The 20,415-nt window shown below is 42.6% G+C and overlaps 1 protein-coding gene across 1 annotated transcript; it reads left to right on the top strand.

The window, feature by feature from the left end:
* The first annotated feature begins 10,837 nt into the window (after positions 1-10,837).
* On the top strand, positions 10,838-12,016 carry LOC132461024 (E3 ubiquitin-protein ligase TRIM35-like). Its single transcript, XM_060056072.1, is given in 2 exon segments — positions 10,838-11,874; positions 11,877-12,016. Coding segments are annotated over 2 exon segments (1,044 nt in total). The 5' UTR covers positions 10,838-10,919; the 3' UTR covers positions 11,966-12,016.
* Positions 12,017-20,415: the final 8,399 nt, after the last annotated feature.

The raw sequence follows: 20,415 nt of genomic DNA, 5'->3' as shown, positions 1-20,415 counted from the left end.
GTTCAGTCTGTTGGTTCTGCTCTTCAGGCTTCTACCTCCTACCAGAGGACAGTATGCTGAGCAGGTGGTGGCCGGGATGGAGGGTCACGGATGATCTTTCTTGTTCTTGAGATGCATCGAAAGCTGGCGATGTCATCCAAGGAGGGCAAAGGAGAGCCAATAGTTTTTTCAGCTGACCTTATCACCCTCTGCAGCCTTTTTCTCTCACCCACTGTGCAGCCGAAACCCACACAGTGATGGAGACGGCCAGCACTCTCGATGGTGGAGCGGTAAAAGGTCACCAGCAGCTTCTCCTCCAGTTTGTTTCTCTTGATACCCTCAGGAAGTGGAGTCGTTGTTGGGCCTTCGTTATACATTATGTTAAACTCTGGTAAATGTAAGTAGAAAATGCCGGCATAACAGAGTTTATGCTGCGTAGGGCGTCCTTCAAAAAGGACGTCCTTTTTTTCCTTAACATTGAAATGTTATTTCCATACACTATATCCACATGTGAGGTGACACCGGAAGAAGAGAGGAAGAGGTTTTTTTTATAATCGAAGTAGCAGTCGACGTGCTAATTAACCTGAAGATAAACGGTCCATTGGCCCACAGTGACCTCTGCTGTCCAACACTGTGTCTGCTTTGATAGACGAATACAGTCCTCAGGCAGTGCTTGATTGTCACCTAAAAGGTTAATTCAAATTCAAATTCAAACTTTGGCAAAGTGAACAAGGGACTAATTATTTATTACTCACCATAGGAACATTGCAAAAAATGTATGTGCAGTAATTCTGAGACAGAACCCCTGATATGTTTTAGCTGGTTAGGACTAGGACCTAACCACCAACACAAGGAAACCAATCATCTGCTGGGCCAATTTCTAACTGGGAGAGGAGGCGCTGTGTTCTGCTTTGTTGGTGGGTGTTTATCGTCGGATGCTCAGCAGTCGTATCCCCCCAAAAACGACACTAAAACTCTGAAACCGGGTCTATGTGAACTATTTAGATCCTTTGTGGTATGGTGGTCTCGTGCTAGGTATGACTCGGAGAGTGGTAGATGTTCAACACATGGTTTATTCTAGAGACACAAGGTAAACAGGCTTGCGTTCAGGAGGTGAAGCATTTCCCGAACACAGGTAAACATGGATTCGTTACTAACTGTGGATGTTGCCAAGCTGTCACTCCGATCGAGACTGGCCAATATACGTGTCTTACATCTTTCGGCGTAGGTCCCGCCCACGAGATTCAGCTCAACAGCAATCATTTTGCTCTTGGATTTGCAAGCAAAACTTTTGGATTCGCAAGCAAAACTTTTGGATTCGCAAACAAAACTTTTGGATTTGCAAACAAAACTTTTGGATTCCCATTAATAATTTTTTTATCACATTTATTTTACTTACTATTTTACTTGCAATAAAACATTTTTTGATTGCACTGTCGAAAGTTTTGCTCTAAAAATCAATTTTTTGGATTGCAGTGTGGAAAGTTTTACTCTCAAACCTATTCTATTCCCGGAATTGTGACATGCAAAATAGAACATATTTCTTCCTCAGCAAATGCTGTAAGCAAATCTTTTGCAGTTCTTTGCAATTTTCGACGGAAAGAGCCTAACATGCCAACTTTACAGCACCGTCAAAGTCCTCTTGAAAACTCGCCATACTGCCTAGTTTCCGAGTTTGAGGGGGAGCACAATACGGGAACGCCAGCAACCGGAAGGGGAGGAGTCGCGGCCAAATCCGACGCCAGGCAATAGAGTGGCGAAGTCACACCCCTTCCGGTAGGGCTCATGGGACCTATGAGATCGAAAAATATGAATGGGTGTCAATGGAGAGAAAATAATTATTTTCTGGTCCCGGTCTTTATATGCCCTGGATTACGCATATGTTGTTTGTGGATTTAAAGGATAATTTTTCATGCAAAGAGTTCGACCGTTTATTGTGCAATTGTTCAGATAAAGGCTGTAGAGAAAACACAACGAGAAAGACTACACGGCTCGTATGTGACGTCACGCTCCCTGCGACTGGCGTGGAGAAGACCGACAATCTTCCCATCGGCATAACTGAAACTCTGCACGTGCCCCGATTTATAATGGTTTTAACCTCTTTCGATGCTTTTATCCTCCCCTTGGAAAAAGCGGTGAAGTGGGGCAGAGAGATCGCCATCTCTGTGCCGAGTTCCAAGGGCGGGTGTGTTGACGTATATCATATGCGTCGAGAGCAGCGAAGAGCTGTAGTTCACAAAGCGGCCTCACATAAAACCTAAAATTATCAAACTTCTTCACGAACATTTTTAGTTTTCCTTGCATGAAAAATTCTCATTTAAATCCACAAAAAAACATATGTGTAATCCAGGGCATATAAAGACTGGGACCAGAAAATAATTATTGATCATTGACACCCATTCATATTTTTCGATCTCATAGGTCCCATGAGCCCTACCGGAAGGGGCGTGACTTCGCCACTCTATAGACGCTGTCCACTTCCGTTCAGCCAGACTAGGGTTGTTGTAACGCCAGGGTGTTGTTCTCCGGGGCTGCAGCTGGACCCTATAGAATTCGGCGTAACATCGGCGTTCTAATCCCCCCCCCCTCATTGATTTCATTGAGTTCTGAGTTTTTCTTTTGACAAAAAGAGGGTTTAGGTTATTGCAGTGTTCACATCATGCATATATGTATGACTTGTAAATAGCTGGGCGATATTACAAAAATTATTATCACGATTATTCTTTCGATATTGATCGATATGGATATTAATCACGATATATAATTGATACTGCTGAAGCCTGAAGAAACCAGAGTGTTCATTAGTTAAACCATACACTTTTGTTTATTACCATATTTGTGATAAGGGAACATTTGATTAAAATGTAAATATAAACATTTAACTTCACAAACATGTTTCATCTGCCCCTAACAGAACAATATAAGGTAGCTTGCCTTGTAACCTATTGAAAAGAATGTAAATAAAAATAAAAGCTCTGACTTCTTTCACACAACTCCTTTGGCAGGGCTTCAGAAAACATCGTAAAATCTTGTAGAGGCACAACCAATACATAAAAAGTAAAAAAAAGTGGATGAACAAAGGCCCCGACACATGAACTGAACTTTAATATATAAAATATGAATTACCTAGTGCTTACGTAAGTGCAAAATGTAAACATTGTAAAACCAGATATTATACTACATAAAATAATGTGTTTAAAATAGAGCTGTCAAGCGATTCAAATATTTAATTGCGATTAATCATAATGTCATAGTTAACTCGCGATTAATCACGATTAATTAATAATCTATTCTAAATATCCCTTGGTTACGTGCTGCTAGCCTTTTAGTGAGATCACAGAGTGTGGAGAAAGACAGTAATAAAATATATTTGGTAAGATGGATATAAGAGAGACCCGCAGTGAATTCAAACCGGTCCACTTGACATCGGCTAGGTGCATGACAGTGGTAGACCTACAGTAAAACTTCAATAGCTTCAATGTTTCAATCACTGAACATTGAAACAAAGCTCAGCAAAGATGGGCAATACTATAACATTCATTATTTAAACCAGTATTATTATTCCTACCGTACGGCCTATACACATTACCAGGCTATCGAATAACGCCTACACACACACACACACACACACACACACACACACACACACACACACACACACACACACACACACACACACACACACACACACACACACACACACACACACACACACACACACACACACACACAACTCTGTAGGTCTACAGAGTTTGTTATGCATTAACATTAAAAAACGCCACGTTATTTCCCATAGATATTTGACTGAGGGAACCGGGAGCCTAGGAGCCGGGACTTATTCTTCAGAGGTCTATTACAGACGCCCTGATGTCCAAAGAAATATATCCATTCAGACTTGTTCTTGGACATTTTGCAGGATTGCAACTCACCACCGTTAAGAGGTTCACAAATTGCTTAATGCCGATGTATGACTAAATGAAAATTAAATGATTATGTAAATACATTTAGGAACTGCAATAAAGTGGCCAGTTGTTATGGGAAAGTAGAGCGAGTGGACCCAAATGCTTTTGGGTCCACTGAGACATGCATGTTTCCTTGTCACATGGTCAGCGACGAGGGTTGTGGATATGGTTTCCTAATTACATCAGATCAGGTTATACGTTTAATCTGTACAATTATGAATTATAACTACATGGAACAGGGTTATATTCTCGGTAAATGTGTGACATAATCAAAGTATTATTAGTTATTAAAACAGGTTGATTGCTGGGGGAGCTTCAGAGGTAATTGGCAGGCCTGATTGTCATTTTGATTTTAAAGTCCAAGTTAGATTTGGAAGAACATTTTTCTCTCTCGGTAGTGTTGACAGGACTGAGAGAATAATAAAAAAGTTAATAGGGGACAAAGAATTTGGGTGAGTGCAAACGTGATCAAGTACATCCTACAGTGACATACAGCAGCCACTAAGGGGGAGCAAAACATTTCGTTTATGAGAGCGTGTTGTTTCGGAGTCCTCTCACCAGAGAGCTTATGAGGCATTTCCACCGGAGGGTGCGGGTCGGTTCACACGGGGGCGCTGTTGCACATTTTCTGCAACATAAAAGAGTTTGAAGCGCAGACATAAAGGCATGAAGTCCAAAAAACGGTGTAGGCTATGTTATAACAAAAACATAAATCAAACATAAGATCTCCCCCCACTGGTGGGTCTTCCTTTCTTGATACAAACGTTAATTCTAAACAGCATTTCACAGCCTGTAATAGGAAATGCTCAAAGGTAAATCAAAGTAATTAAACACTGACTAGCTTTTTATGGGGAAAGAAGCAACGTTGATTGACAGTACTAAATGCCCTATCCATTGTATGGATCTGTTAAGTGCTCATCAAATCAATTAATTAAGCACATTTAATAACAAGGTGAGGGGGTGGAGGGAGTTCTTATGTTTTATATATGCTTTTGTTATGCACACTACGTGACATACAGCGGCCATTAAGGGGCAGCAAACCATTTGCGATGAGAGCGGTGTGGGCTTGGAGTTTGCTCACCAGAGAGCGACCTGACCTTTCTCTTTGTTGGATTAATATGCTCAGTTCTGTGAAGTCGTCTTAAAGTTAAGACCAAATCTCAAAATCATTCTAGGTCGCCCACCTCCAAGTACTATGGACTGGTCTAATTTGAAACATGCTTGAGCACCGTCTACTTATCACTTTGTTCAGAAATCATCAGCGTTTTGTTGGGATCTGTGATCTTTTTTTTTTTCTATGATTGAAAAAGAAGACAAATAGCCTTGAGTTGAACCCGAAGTTGTAGCCGTTGAGTTGAACCCGTGGAACAGGTTGAACCTGTTGCTTTTAGCCAATAAGCACTTGTAGCACACTTATGGTTGGATTAATCAGATATTGGGATGACTTTACGTGGCATTTATTTTCGTCGGCCTGCAACACATTAAACATACGGTCGGATAACCACACTTCTTCACATGCAGCTCTCAATAATGGCGCGTTTCCACTGCAGGGTGCGGTACGGTTCGGTTCGCAAAGGTGCGGTACGGATTGCGTTTCCACCGCCAAAAGTGGCCGTGACCCGGACTGAGCCGTACTCGTTTTGCCCTCGTCTTCAGTACTCCTCCGTTGGGGTACTGAGACATCTGAAAGGGTTCCGGAAAATTCGAGCTACACACCCCCTCCGTTTATTGGTCGATAGAATCGTCTCTTCCGGGCGACGTGGGGATAAAAACAAACAAACAGTAGCCTCGAGGTATTATTCTTTACAATGAACATGTCGCGTAAAACGCTTGCTTGGGCGAACAAGGAGGTCGAGACGTTCCTCTGCATTCTTGGGGAGGAAGACGTGCAGAGGGAGCTCTTGGTTTAATGTGTCACGTTCAACTTTTCCATTGTTTTTATTGAGCAGGCTACACTGTGTCGCGCTGCTATGATGTCACGATGTTTACGCAGCTGCCGCGGCGATCGACATCCGGCCTACCATAAAGGGTACTGTCGGCGGTGGAAACGCGACCTCGGAACTGATCTGGGCTATACCGCCCCCTCCCTACCGGACTGAGGCGAACCGAGCCGTACCGCACCCTGCAGTGGAAACGCGGCATAAGACCCCCCACGGGCTGCCCCTATGTGCCTGTGTGTGGCATCCCCATAACTCCGGACAATTCTACAATTACTATGTCTTAATTCCTTTCATTCTGCATGTACACATTCAGTCACACCATAACTTAAAATAAATCAATAATGCCGCGTTTCCACGATGATGGTGATGCGCCATTTGAACATTGAAATATAAATGCAGATTCAAGTTTTGACCAGTTTGCAGTTTTGTACATATTTTACAAATAACCTTTTGCTTAAATCTGCCTCTTCATATTGTGAAAATGAGGATGCTGTGTGTTTCCATGTAGATTACATTTGATGCCATTTAAAGTGAGTTGAGGGTGACTGGTTCAGCGACTTGACTAAACTCAAAAGTGCCACTGCATTAAAAACACTGCAATATGGCGTTTTGATGTTGTGTAAATATGAACCTTAACTTCAAATTAAGTATCGATTTTACAGCGCAGAACCAATTATTGTCCTATATAATACGCCAGGCATCTTACCGGTTTCCCCCATTTTAATTGAAAAGTTAAGCAATGCTGTCCACTTTTCCCATGTGTGAAATGTGAGCCATCCCGAACAGTGGGTGTGTAAACTCAAGTTCAAGGTGACCATAAAATGTGTATATGGAAAATATGTAGAAAGCAACTCCTGCTTTAGTATATATTTTTTATTAAACAGTAAAAATACAGGAATATTTATTTACAAGTTAAAACACAAAAAAAAAAGGTTCCGAGGGTCAGGCCCTGAATGGCTGGATCACGGCACAGGGTCGCGGTGTCCAAACGCCTGCGCCATCTGGCTGAAGGTTTGGAGGAAGGCTGCGTTGAACGCTGCAACTTGCGCCATCTGCTGCATTGCTCGTTGATCCTCATGTACGGCTAAGTCCGGGTCACGCCCACTTTTGGCGGTGGAAACGCGACCCGATCCGCACCTTTGCGATCCGATCCGTTCCGCACCCTGCAGTGGAAACGCGGCATAACGGAGGAGTACTGAAACCGAGGCCAAAACGAGTACGGCTAAGTCCGGGTCACGCCCACTTTTGGCGGTGGAAACGCAACCCGTACCGCACCTTTGCGAACCGAACCGTTCCGCACCCTGCAGTGGAAACGCGGCATAAGCAAAACCTCAAATAAAATATACAGGGGGTGTAGATGTTTCCCGGCACTGAACAATGAACCTTTTCCCATAATGTCCAAAACTGTAGCCTAAATTAACCAGAGTCCCACACACTCCCCCTTTTCTTTGAGTCTTTTCATGATGGTAACTTACCAAACATGACGGTTCAGATTGGTATTGAGTCAATTTACAATGCTGATAATAAAGAAATAGACATGTATCTTTTTAATATTTATAAACAAATACATTTAGGAACTGAGGAGATAGTGGCCATTTTCAGACTGTCGATCAGAGCCATTCTTTTCTGATAGTGAGGGAAACTGTAACACAGTGTTTCTCCGTCACTGATCAAAGCATACTTTGAAAGTGAAAAAAAAAAGTGAGATAACGAGCGAACGCCAGGCCTCATATAGCTGTCTGACCAGTTGGTTTGGATTCACTCTGTGACTACAATGACGTAGGCTACACATCATCCCTCTTTGATGATCTCACCTGTTCTGTTTGCTGTGACATCTTTAAAGACCCTGTTATCCTATCGTGTAGTCACAGTTTCTGCAAAGGCTGTCTGCAGACATGGTGGACAGAAAAACAGGAACAGCAGTGTCCACTTTGCAAGAGGAGATCTTCAAAGACCGAACCACCCAGGAACATCGCTCTGAAGAACCTGTCGGAGGCCTTCCAGTGGGAGAATGCGGATCTCTGCCCTCTGCACAGTGAGAAACTCAAGCTCTTCTGTCTCGATGACCTGGAGACGGCGTGTCATCTGTCGAGATTCTGAAAAACACGCTTACCACACGCTTACCACCGATTCCTTCCTGATCTGAGCCACTTAAAGTATGGTATTACAGATGCTGTTCTCACCTTCCATAACTCCATTCGAGGAACTTGAAAACATGATCTGATGAAGGATATGTTCTCTAGACATTAGCCTACCATTCTCTCTGAAGGCCCATAAATTGAGCTCCAGTCTCGAGTCTGACTCGGCCCAAACAATTCATTCAAAAAAGTAAAAAGAAAAAAGGATCCTAAGATTAAAAAATATTTTATTGCGCTTTGACTTTTTTTTACTTTTCTATGCTTGACCCTTTAATTTCATAAAGATTATAGCGTAGTAGTAGCGTTTTATGTTATGTTTTAATGTAGGTCAAAGCTGGTTTCGTCTTTACCGTTGGCCGCTCTGAGGTGCTCCGTCTAAAGGATTTATTGTTCCCATGGTCTTCTTCTTTGAGTCCGTTGCAATCTCAGATGTCGTTCTGCCAGTATCTGGCGCAGGTCACAGCTGATGGGGTCGGTTCAGCCAGGTCCTGGGGGCTCCACTGGGGGCGTCATCACACTCCAGTAGGTGGGACATTGTCTGTACTGCTCCACAGCTGCATGTGTCTTCTGGCTGGTAGCTCCATTCTTTCGTAAGTGATTTTCACCTCTCGTAGTCTGTTGAGAGTCTTCCAGGTTAGCCATGGGAGGTATGTGCCTGCTGGTCAGGCATTCCGTAGTGGTGATTCCTCTCTCCATCCAGTCATGGGCTCGTGCGTAGAGGTGGTTCCATTCATCTTTCCAGATGTTGGTCCTTAGTGTTTCTTTGGTTGTCTGGAGAGGTGGGACTTTCTGCAGGAAGCTGGCTCGGGATTTCAGTCGGGGTGGCGGTGCTGTGTGTCCATGCAGGGGGTGTCTGGTATCGTTCTCCTGTGCCATGCATGAGTTCAGCATTTCTAGCAGCCAGGTCTTCGCTTTAGGTCCCAGGTGCTGTATCATTTCCGCAGTACATCGTCGATTCCTGCTGCTTTCCCAGGTTTCAGCATGCTCATTGCAGCTTCAAGTTCTTCTAGGTCCAATGGTTCCCACTTCCCAAGGTACTGTACGTCCTCGTGCATCTTAATAAAACTGGTAATTTCGCCATGGATGCAGGTACTGTTGATTAAACAAAGCTTTCAAGAGTCTTTTTCGGCACGGTGGGCTCCCTCGTTCTGCTGTAGCCTAAATAGTGATGGTATCGATGAGAAGACACCAGCACCACGGTGGAACCGACACTTGGAGAGATTGATCCCGCTCTACCTCGGAATACAAGCGCTCCCGAGGTCATGACAATTAGACTCTTTGAGTTCAAACCAGGGGGAGTTCAAGTGATCTTGTGTAGCCCATGTTTGTGTACGGGAGGGAACATCGTATGTACACTCAAATGTTGGGGAGATTTCGAACACCACTACAAAATGGCGAGCACCCTATATAGTGCACTATATCCGTGATAGGGAACGATTTCGAACAAAGCTTCTGGTCTCTTCTCACCCGCTCCTCCGATATGGACTCCCCCTGTCTGCACTGCAGCAGGCCACACAGTGTTAATGCATCAAGCTCGATCACAAGTTCACACAGCAGCGTTGGATGAGTTGGATTAATATGCTCGGTTCTGTATAGTCGTCTCAAAGTTAAAAGACCAATTCTCAAAAGCATTCCGTCGTCGAGCTCCAAGGCACTGGTCTAATTTTAAACGGGCTTGAGTAGCACACCGTCTAGGCCTACTCATCACTTTATTTAGAAATGATCTGCGTTTTTTGATCTTAGATCTTTTTTTTTTTATGAAATGAAAAAGAATAATAATATAAGTTCAGCAAGATCTGCTCTCAGTTTGGTATAATTTGGAATAGTGTTTAAGCAGCCTTGAGTTGAACCCGAAGGGGGCGTTGTTTTTCGCCAATACGCACTTCCCCCTTTCTTTGACAGTTTTCATGGCAACTTACCAAACCAGACGAGGTTCAGATTGTTATATAGTAAATCTGAAATATAATAATATTTTCTCAAATAATTATAAATAATCACATTTAGGAACTACGGATATAGTGGCAATTTTCCGACTGTCGATCAGAGCCACTCCGTTCGTTCGGATAGTGACAGAAACTGTCGCAGACTTCGCCGCTGGCGAAGTCACGCCCCTTCCGGTAGAGCTCATGGGACCTATGAGATCGAGAAATATGAATGGGTGTCAATGGAGAGAAAAAAAATATTTTCTGGTCCCGGTCTTTATATGCCCCGGATTAAACATATGTTGTTTGTGGATTTAAATGATAATTTTTCATGCAAAGAAAACTAAAAAATTTCATGAAGAAGTTTGATAATTTTAGGTTTTATGTGAGGCCGCTTTGTGAACTACAGCTCTTCGCTGCTCTCGACGCATATGATATACGTCACCACAACCGCACTTGGAACTCGACACAGAGATGGCACATAACTAAAACTCTCCACATGCCCCGACTTATAGTGGTTTTCACCTCTTTCTATGCTTTTATCGTCGCCTTGAAAAAAAGTGGTGAAGTGGAGCAGAGATCGCCATCTCTGTGCCGAGTTCCAAGTGCGGGTGTGGTGACGTATATCATATGCGTCGAGAGCAGCTGTAGTTCACAAAGCGGCCTCACATAAAACCTAAAATTATCCAACTTCTTCACGAACATTTTTAGTTTTCTTTGCATGAAAGATTATCATTTAAATCCACAAACAACATATGTGTAATCCAGGGCATATAAAAACTGGGACCAGAAAATAATAATTTTCTCTCCATTGACACCCATTCATATTTTTCGATCTCATAGGTCCCATGAGCTCTACCGGAAGAGGCGCGACTTCGCCACTCTATAAGGTGAGGTCAAAGCAAAAGCGAGTTAACGAGAGAACGCAAGGCCTCATATACCTGTCTGATCAGTCGTTTTGGGTTCACTCTGTCTAGAATGGCGTACAAATCATGCCTAGTGGACGATCTGTCCTGTTCTGTTTGTTGTGACATCTTTAACGACCCTGTTATCCTATCGTGTAGTCACAGTTTCTGCAAGGGCTGTTTGCAGAGTTGGTGGATGCGAAACCAGGAACAGCAGTGTCCACTTTGCAAGAGGAGATCTTCAAAGACCGAACCACCCAGGAACATCGCTCTGAAGAACCTGTCGGAGGCCTTTCAGCGGGAGAACGCGGATCTCTGCACTCTGCACGGTGAGAAACTCAAGCTCTTCTGTCTCGATGACCTGGAGACGGCGTGTGTCATCTGTCGACACTCTGAAAAACATGCTAACCACAGATTCCTTCCTGTGGATGAAGCTGCCCTGATCCACAGGGAAGAAATTCAGAAATTAATGAAACCCCAGAAGGAGAAGTTAAACGACTTCGTTGAGACCAAGAGAAAGTGTGAGGACATGGCAGCAGACATTAATGTCCAGATCGCGCACAACAAGAGACGGATTCAAAAGGAGTTTGAGAAGCTTCACCAGCTTCTCCAAGATGAAGAGAAGTCCAGGATCACTGCGCTGAGAGGCGAAGAGCAGTTTGTTCAGCAGAAGATGAACAAGGAGATTGAGGTGTGGTCGAAGCAGATAGAAATAATTTCACACACAGTCACCGAGACGGAGCTGCAGCTGGGGGCTGGAGACATTTCCTTCCTGAAGAAGTTCAAGGCTACAAGAGAGAAAACAGCTCAGCCCCGACCCTCGCCAGCACTACCCGAGGGAGCGCAGCTGGACGTGGCCAAACACCTGGGCAACCTGGCCTACGCAGTCTGGAAGAAGCTGGAGGAGCACGTCTCCTACTCTCCTGTGATCCTGGACCCCAACACCGCCGGCCCCGATCTCCACCTGTCTGAGGACCTGACCAGCGTGAGACGTGGAGCGAGACAGCAGCTCCCTAAGAACAATCAGAGGCGGAATATGGCATGCTGGGATCTGAGTCCCTTGAATCAGGAATCCACACCAAGGCCTCCAGGCCCAATTTTTATATGGGGGGAAAGTAGAAGAATCAACAACAAGCCTGCACCTTATGGCCTCACGCACAATGCCAACTCCAAGGCAAAATAAACAAAAAAGGTTTATTTTGTAGTATATCAGCCACTGTAGGCCTACTATAATTATATGATGTATATATATATATAATTTAGTTGGCAATACATTATGTTGCATTTGTTATGTTTGTCAATTTCTAAGTGTTAATTATTTGTTAATATGAGACATATATATATATATATATATATATATATATATATATATATATATATATATCTCTATCATATTGACAAATAATTAACACTTAGAAATTGACAAACATTATCATTATAACAAATGCAACATAATGTATTGCTAACTAAATTTAACAGGGTTACATGTTGTGTAAATGTATTACTAATTCAATTGAAAATGATTACGTGTTGTGTAAATGTATTACTAATTCAATTGAAAATGATTACGTGTTGTGTAAATGTATTACTAATTAAATTGAAAATGATTACGTGTTGTGTAAATGTATTACTAATTAAATTGAAAATGATTACGTGTTGTGTAAATGTATTACTAATTAAGTTGAAAATGATTACGTGTGGTGTAAATGTGTGACATAACCTATAGCTTATGCAACAATGTTGCCACCAAAGATTCTAGAGCGCTCCTTAGCTTGCCCATTTATCGAGTATTGCATCAAATGAAATAGTTTGTGCCGCACTGTTTTCAATTTAAATTACTGCTAATTGGGTTAAGCGATCATTACTCATGTTGGAACGATGTCTTTATCATCTTTAGCTTGCTGAACGATCTCTCCACAGAGGCAACTGTCATAGGCATCGTCAGGAAAACTCTCAGGGATACTGTTAGATTTGGAAAACCAAATCAAGGTTCTCCTGTAGGAGGATATTTAATAGCCTGTATCCAGAGCCTTTTCATGACCCCTAAGTAGACGGCTCGCTGGGTGAATTTCCTGAATGATATCCCTTGAGACATCATTGGTAGCCACTAGCCAGGGAATATCTTTTCACTGATTCCTCCAACTCAGCATTTGTCATGTGTTACATTTTAAAGATGAACTTAAACTTTTTTTCCAAAGACGACCAATCACTACCAGCCCCCGCTCCGTTTTTGGCAAAAACTCTAGGATGGAATCTTATGAGATAGGCCACCTACTCTTGCCTGTTAGTCCTCTAAAATGGTCAGAGCTCATTTATGCATACATGGGTTATGCATCCTAATTACGTAACATCGTGTTATATTTTCTATATAATTATGGATTATTACTAATTAAGTTGAACAGGGTGGGTTATATGCTGTGCAAATGTATTGCTAACTAAGTTTAACAGGGTTATATGCTGTGTAAATGTATTACTATTTAAATTGAACAGGATTACATGTTGTGTAAATGTGTGACATAATCATATTATTATCAGTTAATAAATCGAAAAGGGTGATTTCTGGGGGAGCTTCAGAGGGAATTGGCAGGCCTGATTGTCATTTTACTTTCGGTACTGTTGACAGGACTGAGAGAATAATAAAAAAAGAAAGTTAATAGGGGACAAAGAATTTGGGTGAGTTTGCAAATGTGATCAAGTACAGCCTACAGTGACATACAGCGGCCACCAAGGGGCAGCAAAACCTTTGTGATGAGAGCGTGTTGGTTCGAAGTCATCTCCCCAGAGAGCTTAACTGACCTGGGAAATTTCTGACTTGGTTAAAGTAATTTGCTCAGTTATGCATAGTCACCATAGACTAATTTTAAACGGCATTAATACATACATGCTAAAAGGCTGAAAAAGTTCTGTTGTGATCTTTGATCTCTTATTTTTTTAATTACATTCGTAAATTAATAATATTTGGCCTTTTCAGGGCAAGGGTTTGTTGCCATGGTAGTACAGATGCTGTTCTCACCTTCCACTACTCCAATTGAGGAACTTTAAAACATGATCGGATGAAGGATACGTTCCCTGGAGCTCCAGTCTCGAGTCTGACTCGGCCCAAACAATTTATTCAAAAAGGTAAAGAAAAAAGGATCCCAAGATTAAAAAATATTAAATTTGCTTTTACTCTTTTTCGATTGATCTTGTGTAGCCCTGTAGCCATGGGCACAGCTAGTGACTGTGTTGGTGGCTGAACGTTTGGAGAAATGCAATGGGTATCAACAAAATGGATGAGGGAGGCCTACATGACCTCGCCCATCACTATAGTGGTGGACAGAGCACGTGGACAAACTGATACCAGTTAAACACTTCTTTGGTGTTTGTGCTCATAGCCTATATTTATGAGATTTTGAGATGTATGTGATTTTCTAATGAGTTTGGAAAATGAGCGCTCTATTTAATATGAACTATAGTACTGAGGAGAGACAAAAAGTACCCATTTCTGATGAAAGGTCCTGCCTGAAAAAAACTAAAAACAAGCAGGAGAAAAATGACTCAAGAGAGACTCGCAAATCTAGCAGAAAAATCCATGGTATCCCATTTGTGAAGGAGCTGAGTGAACACTATCAAACATTCAAACAATTCACAAAAGAATAGGGAATAGGAAAATGAGATGTATCAGTTGGTACTCCGGGGTTCATTTCATTGTCCACCCTCTCAATATCCATAATTTATAATTGAATGAGTGAGATTATTACATACCGCTAATTTTGTTGACTGACTGTACGTCCACACCAGGAGCGACCAAAGCGTCAAAGACGCTTTGGTCGCTCACAAAGTTTCGCTGCGAATTTTTCTGTTCGCTTTGGTCGCTCAAGTCGCTCATGACGTACAATTCAATTATGCAGACGCATTTAAAGGAGCCGTATGCGTTTAGTAGGCCCTACAGACAGCCATATCAAATAATGAACTCTCCCATACACCTTGGCCATATTGCCGAGACGGTTTTGCTTGTTCGATAAAGTGCTTCGACAACAAGTAGGACAGTGATTCCCCCCAATATAAAAAAAATCCTAAAACGTAGGCTAATTACAACCGAGAACAAAAAACCCTGCGTGCTGTAGTAGGCCTAGTTAAAATATGTTTCACTGATCTGGATCTGCAAATCATGATCTGCACTCATTCGTCGCATTCAAAACAAATAGACGCACATGGCTAATTTGCATACGGGCACAGGACTGGTTGGCTCTGCAAGGCAAATAATGGAACATATCTATCTATCTAGGCCTTTCTGTCTATCTATCTATCAACGCGTGTCTAGTTTTAATGTGATGTATTGTGTGTATGTCCAGTCAGACTTGTTGTGTGTGGTCTTGTAGGCTACTGTCCTGTGTGGGCCTAACCACCTAAATGGATTCCCGACGATTTGTGTAGTTTGGTATTAATAAAGACTTGACTAGGCTATCTATCTATCTAGACTATTTAATTAACAATTATTCACCTCAGGCTCCGTGAATAGTGGAGAGGGATAAAAGACAAGAGATATATCCCTTGTCATTTATCCCTCATCTTGTCGATTAGTTTGTTTATGTGACGATTTCAAAAACTTTTTTGGTTTTGTTTAAAGCATGCTACACGCGATTGGTTGGTTAGATTGGTGGCATGGAGAGCAAATTAAAATGATTCCCGTTTAAATACGAACGTTCTAGATGTAGCCTATAAATACTCCCGCTTATCATCACTTGATATCCAAACCACTATGGCGTTTCGATCTCTGAACTGAAAAAGGGTTGGGTCGCGGGTACCCAGTTACAGCCGCGATTAATACTTCAGCCGACATTTTGTTCAGTGAGTGAATAAAGGTAGGTAGGAACCAAAGTGCATGCCGATGTTCCCTGGGATCCACGCAAGCGAAGAGCGTCTACATTCCGATTGGCTGTCAGTGTTTGGCCACTGAAGCGAATAATAGTCATTTGCATAAAGTTAAAAAGTTTTCAACTTCTTTTTGACGCTCTGGTCGCTCAACTTTGGCCGCTGGTAGCGTTGGTCGCTCTTGCCCATAGAAAGTGAATGACTTCCGGCAATTTGGTCGCTCAATTCGCTTCTGGTGTGGACGTATTGTAAACAGATTGTTGTCTGTGGGGTAGGCTACAGGGGCAAATTATCACTGTCAATTCCATTTCTAGCATCCTCATATTTATAACATGTTTCGCAGGCAGAATTCTGATTTAAATCTCAGAATTCTGAGATTAAAGTCAGAATTCCGTCTTTATTCTAAGACTTTGACTTTAAGATCAGAACAAAAGCAAAAATATACGTGTGCTATTTTTTGAGTTCTGATTTTAATCTCAGAATTCTCATCATTATCTCAGAATTCTGACTTTAAAGTCAAACTAAAAATAATTCTTATTTATCTCAGAATCCCAACTTTAAATTCTGAATAAACCGAGTTCTGAATTTAAACTCAGAATTCTGACTTTAATCTAAGAATTCTGACCCTAATCCTCTTCCGTAGAAAACAATAAAAGGTTAAATAAATAAATAAGTTACTTATTTATTCAAATTACTTGATCAGTTATTATATTTCAACTTGGATAAGTCAAAACCATATCATTGATCTATTGCTAGTGTAGGCCTACCGTGTAAAGGTATGAGGGTATTATGTTGTCCACCAGGTGGGGCACTTACTCCATTAAAGGGTGTTACAGTGAATTATATCCCGCTCTATGAAGGCGGCTTGTTTGCGCAGGAGCAACACGTTGATGCCCGGTCGGTAACGGATCCCTTAGTTTACAGTAACATGAACTAGGCCTATAGACCCAAATTTAACCACACATAAAATAATTCTTCAGACACAAGCATTTCAAACCGATCAATTAGAATTGAGCCCTAAAAGTGCCTTCGTTTTCCACCAGCCCTGTCCTGATATATTGCAATTTGGTCTTCCTTGTTAAATTACTTTTGATTAAGTTTTGTTCGAGACGTGACCAATTGAATATTCTTTAAAGAAATATATATAGTTTTCTGTTGGATAGTTTTGGGTATAATTTGACCGTCATAAAAAGTCAGAAAGTTCTAGGTACCGAAAGCAAATAGCCTATTATTTTCCTGTCAGCATGATCAATTTTGTGTGTGTGTTTGTGTGTGTGTGTGTGTGTGTGTGTGTGTGTGTGTGTGTGTGTGTGTGTGGGTGTGGGTGTGGATGTGGGCGTGGGCGTGCGTGTGCGTGTATGTGCGTGAGTGCGAAAGAGAGGTGTTGTTGGTGTTTTTCCCCTTAAAGTGAGTGCTGTGCACACCCATGCCACCGCAAAGTACGCGGGCCTACGTGTTAGAGAGGCCTCAATGTTTTATTTCTGCCCTGGAATAAGTTCCTAATGTGTCCAAAAAGTATGGCTCATTTATGTCGACCGTGGAACCAAACCCACCAAGCACTCGCAACATTTTGTAAAAGAAGGGGATAAGGATTAAATGTGTTTGCTTAAACTCAGGTCTGTTATGAGGCAAAAATCATAAGCCGATTAGCTTATAAAACCGATATTATACTAAATCACACATGCAGGGTCTAAATCCCAGGGGACTGATTCCTTGCAGAAATTACAATACATTCTTTGCTCTTTCCTCCCATTGCGGAATGCCAACATAATGGCCATGTTACCACAGTCTTCAAATTGCACTGGCAGTTTGAGAAGACAGACCGCCATTAATGTCATAGTGTGGCCCTAATCAAAACCGTTGCCTCGGAATTACAACCCATTAGAACATTTTAAGATTGGATTTCGACATGTGCATTATGGAAAATAAATACAGTTTTACATAAGTGTTCCAATCCACCTTTTGGCTTCCACTCTACCTCATGTCTACACAAAAGTGAGCATTTTGGGTCTGACATTCTATTCATTCATCCATTTATCACACACATGTGCGCGTTGGGAAAGGGGGTGAGGAGGAGGGGGTCTCCATTCATAAACCAGGGGCCAAGTTCCCGCTTTTCCCCAGGGTCCATAAACACCACCAACCCCCCCTTCATTCCCCTACCCGCTCTCTGACAAAGGAAGTACTTTAACTACTAGACGTAGGTGAATAAATAATACCAGTAAATGTATTTATAGCTCATTTTTCCGTTCTGTTAAATTCAGGTCCTTCGTCAGAAAAACAATAATAGTACGGCCTACAGCACATGCTCTTACTGCGTGCAAAACGGAAACTCTTTCCTTCAGGGAGATTTTATGATGTTATTATTAAGACTCTCTCTACCAGTTGAAATAACTCCCACTCCATCTCATCTCTATCTCTTAAAGGGACTCATTAAGCTCGTTAAACTTATACCGGCCCCAAGTCAGAAGTTTGGCTGACAAACTGCATCATTGAGCACCTCAAACCCTCCCAGTTTTGTGTTTAGCCGAGTTTCCTGCGAGATTATCTAACTGAAAAAAACAAACGGCTTCAGGACAGGATATCTGTCTTTTAAACCTGCTAAGGCCAGACAAAGACCACAGCTGCGGTTATGGTGTGACTGTGTGTCCGTCTGTGCGTGTATGTGTGAGTGTGTGTGTGTGTGTGTGTGTGTGTGCATGTGTGTGTGTGTTTTAAGTTTTAAGTCGAACAAGCATCCCGGTTACATGGGTGCATGTGAAGGTATGGCTGCGCTGAAAGGAAAGAGACAGCATGTTTTTCCCTAACGTGGTTCCTGTGGCTGAATGGTGGTTCATTGTTGAATGTAGGACCTCTTGTCTTTCAGTGTTTGGTGTGTGTGTGTGTGTGGGTGCACGCCTGTGCGTGATTCAGTGTGTGTTTGTGGATGTGTGTGTGTGTGTGTGTGTGTGTGTGTGTGTTTGTGTGTGTGTGTGTGTGTGTGTGAGAGAGTGTATGTGTGTGTGTGTGCGTGTGTATGTGTGTGTTTGTGTGTGTGTGTGCGTGTGTGTGTGTGTGTGTGTGTGTGTGCGTGTGTGTGCATTGGGGTGGTCATTGTCTTGAAATGGAGACATCCGGAGGCCTCAGCATCAGCGTGTTTGACCAAGGAACAAAACATCTAGCTGGGGGGAGGGGGAGGGGGGGGGGGGGGGGGAGAGCCCCCCGACCAACCGACCGCGACTGTGTGTCACAACAACCCTATAAAACGCTAGACGCCTGCTAAAAGTTGGTTAGCTCTCCGTCGTGAATTTAAATGATATCAAGCTGATCTCAATAGCATTTTTCCAAAGGCAGTTCTGTTAAGAGCCCCGGTCTGTCTCTCTGTCTGCTGAGTGGTTGATTGACAGGTTGAACAAGGTAGCCAATGGGGTGTTGGTAGCAGTGTGGTGTGACCGGGGCTTAAGCAGCCTTAATGAATGCCAGATGATAAGTAATATGCGAAAACAAATGCATTGCTTCAACCAATGGGCGGCTTTATCGATGGAAACTTTTAAAAGTTATAAATAGAACATATTAAACTTTTAAAATATGAGGACAGTGCTACGTTAAATAAAGGCAAAACATATGGTAGACCAGTGCGATATGAACGTAAATGACATGAACAATACATTGAAACAATACATCATGATTTATTTATTAAAAAAATATTCGATTTTTCTCACATTAACAAGACTAACCAGAATTTCACAGCATGCTTTGTACCACATTCGCTAAACATTATGCTGACTCTTTAGATTATCTAAGTATCTGAGCACCAGTGTATTTTATTTGCCTACTCCTACATTTCTACATTTCGATAATTTGTCCTCGTCTTCTGCCTCTTCTGCATGAGAGCGGTGATCTCTTTCCGGAATATTCTGTGCTTCTCTCAAGAGAGGTACTTGAGCCAGGGTTGGACTCACGCCTTGTGGTCCATGTTGTGGTTTTGCAGCATGGAGGCATCGACAGGTACAACTGAGGTGACGTACTGCCAGTAGCCCCAGGCTCCTCCCACTTGCCCAAATTTGGATTTCCTGGGGATTACAATTGAAAGTCTAAACCCTTAATCCTTGGCCCAAAAATATGCCATGGCGAGTTGAAGATGCATTATCTTGCCCAAAGGTACTCAGGCAGCCGTTTCCCTCGGGGAAGGTCAGATTCATAATGACCTGCTGTGTATGTGTGTGTGTGTTTGTGTGTGTGTGTGTGTGTGTGTGTGTGTGTGTGTGTGTGTCTGAGACAGCCGGTGTGTACATGCGTGCGGGCCAGTGAATATGTGTGTGTGTGCGAGTGCTTGCCTGAGTGCGAAAGTGCGTGAAGGCGTGTGTGTCTGCGTGTGTCTGTGCTTGTTTGCTTGTGTGTGTGTGTGTGTGTGTGTGTGTCTGCGTGTGTCTGTGCTTGTTTGCTTGTGTGTGTGTGTGTGTGTGTGTGTGTGTGTGTGTGTGTGTGTGTGTGTGTGTGTGTGTGTGTGTGTGTGTGTGTGTGTCGGGGGGGGGGGGTGTGTGTGTGTGTGTGTGTGTGTGTGTGTGTGTGTGTGTGTGTGTGTGTGTGTGTGTGTGTGTGTGTGTGTGTGTGTGTGTGTGTGTGTCGGGGGGGGGGGTGTGAGTGTGTGTATGTGTATCAGGTTGCATGGAGCTAATGTGAACACCTGGAACCGTGAAGTTCCACAACTCTGCTGGCATTCTTCACAGACAGAT

This window comes from Gadus macrocephalus, chromosome 7, assembly GCF_031168955.1.
Source record: "Gadus macrocephalus chromosome 7, ASM3116895v1".
Classification (NCBI taxonomy): domain Eukaryota; kingdom Metazoa; phylum Chordata; class Actinopteri; order Gadiformes; family Gadidae; genus Gadus; species Gadus macrocephalus.
This window is presented reverse-complemented; position numbering and strand designations above follow the sequence as displayed.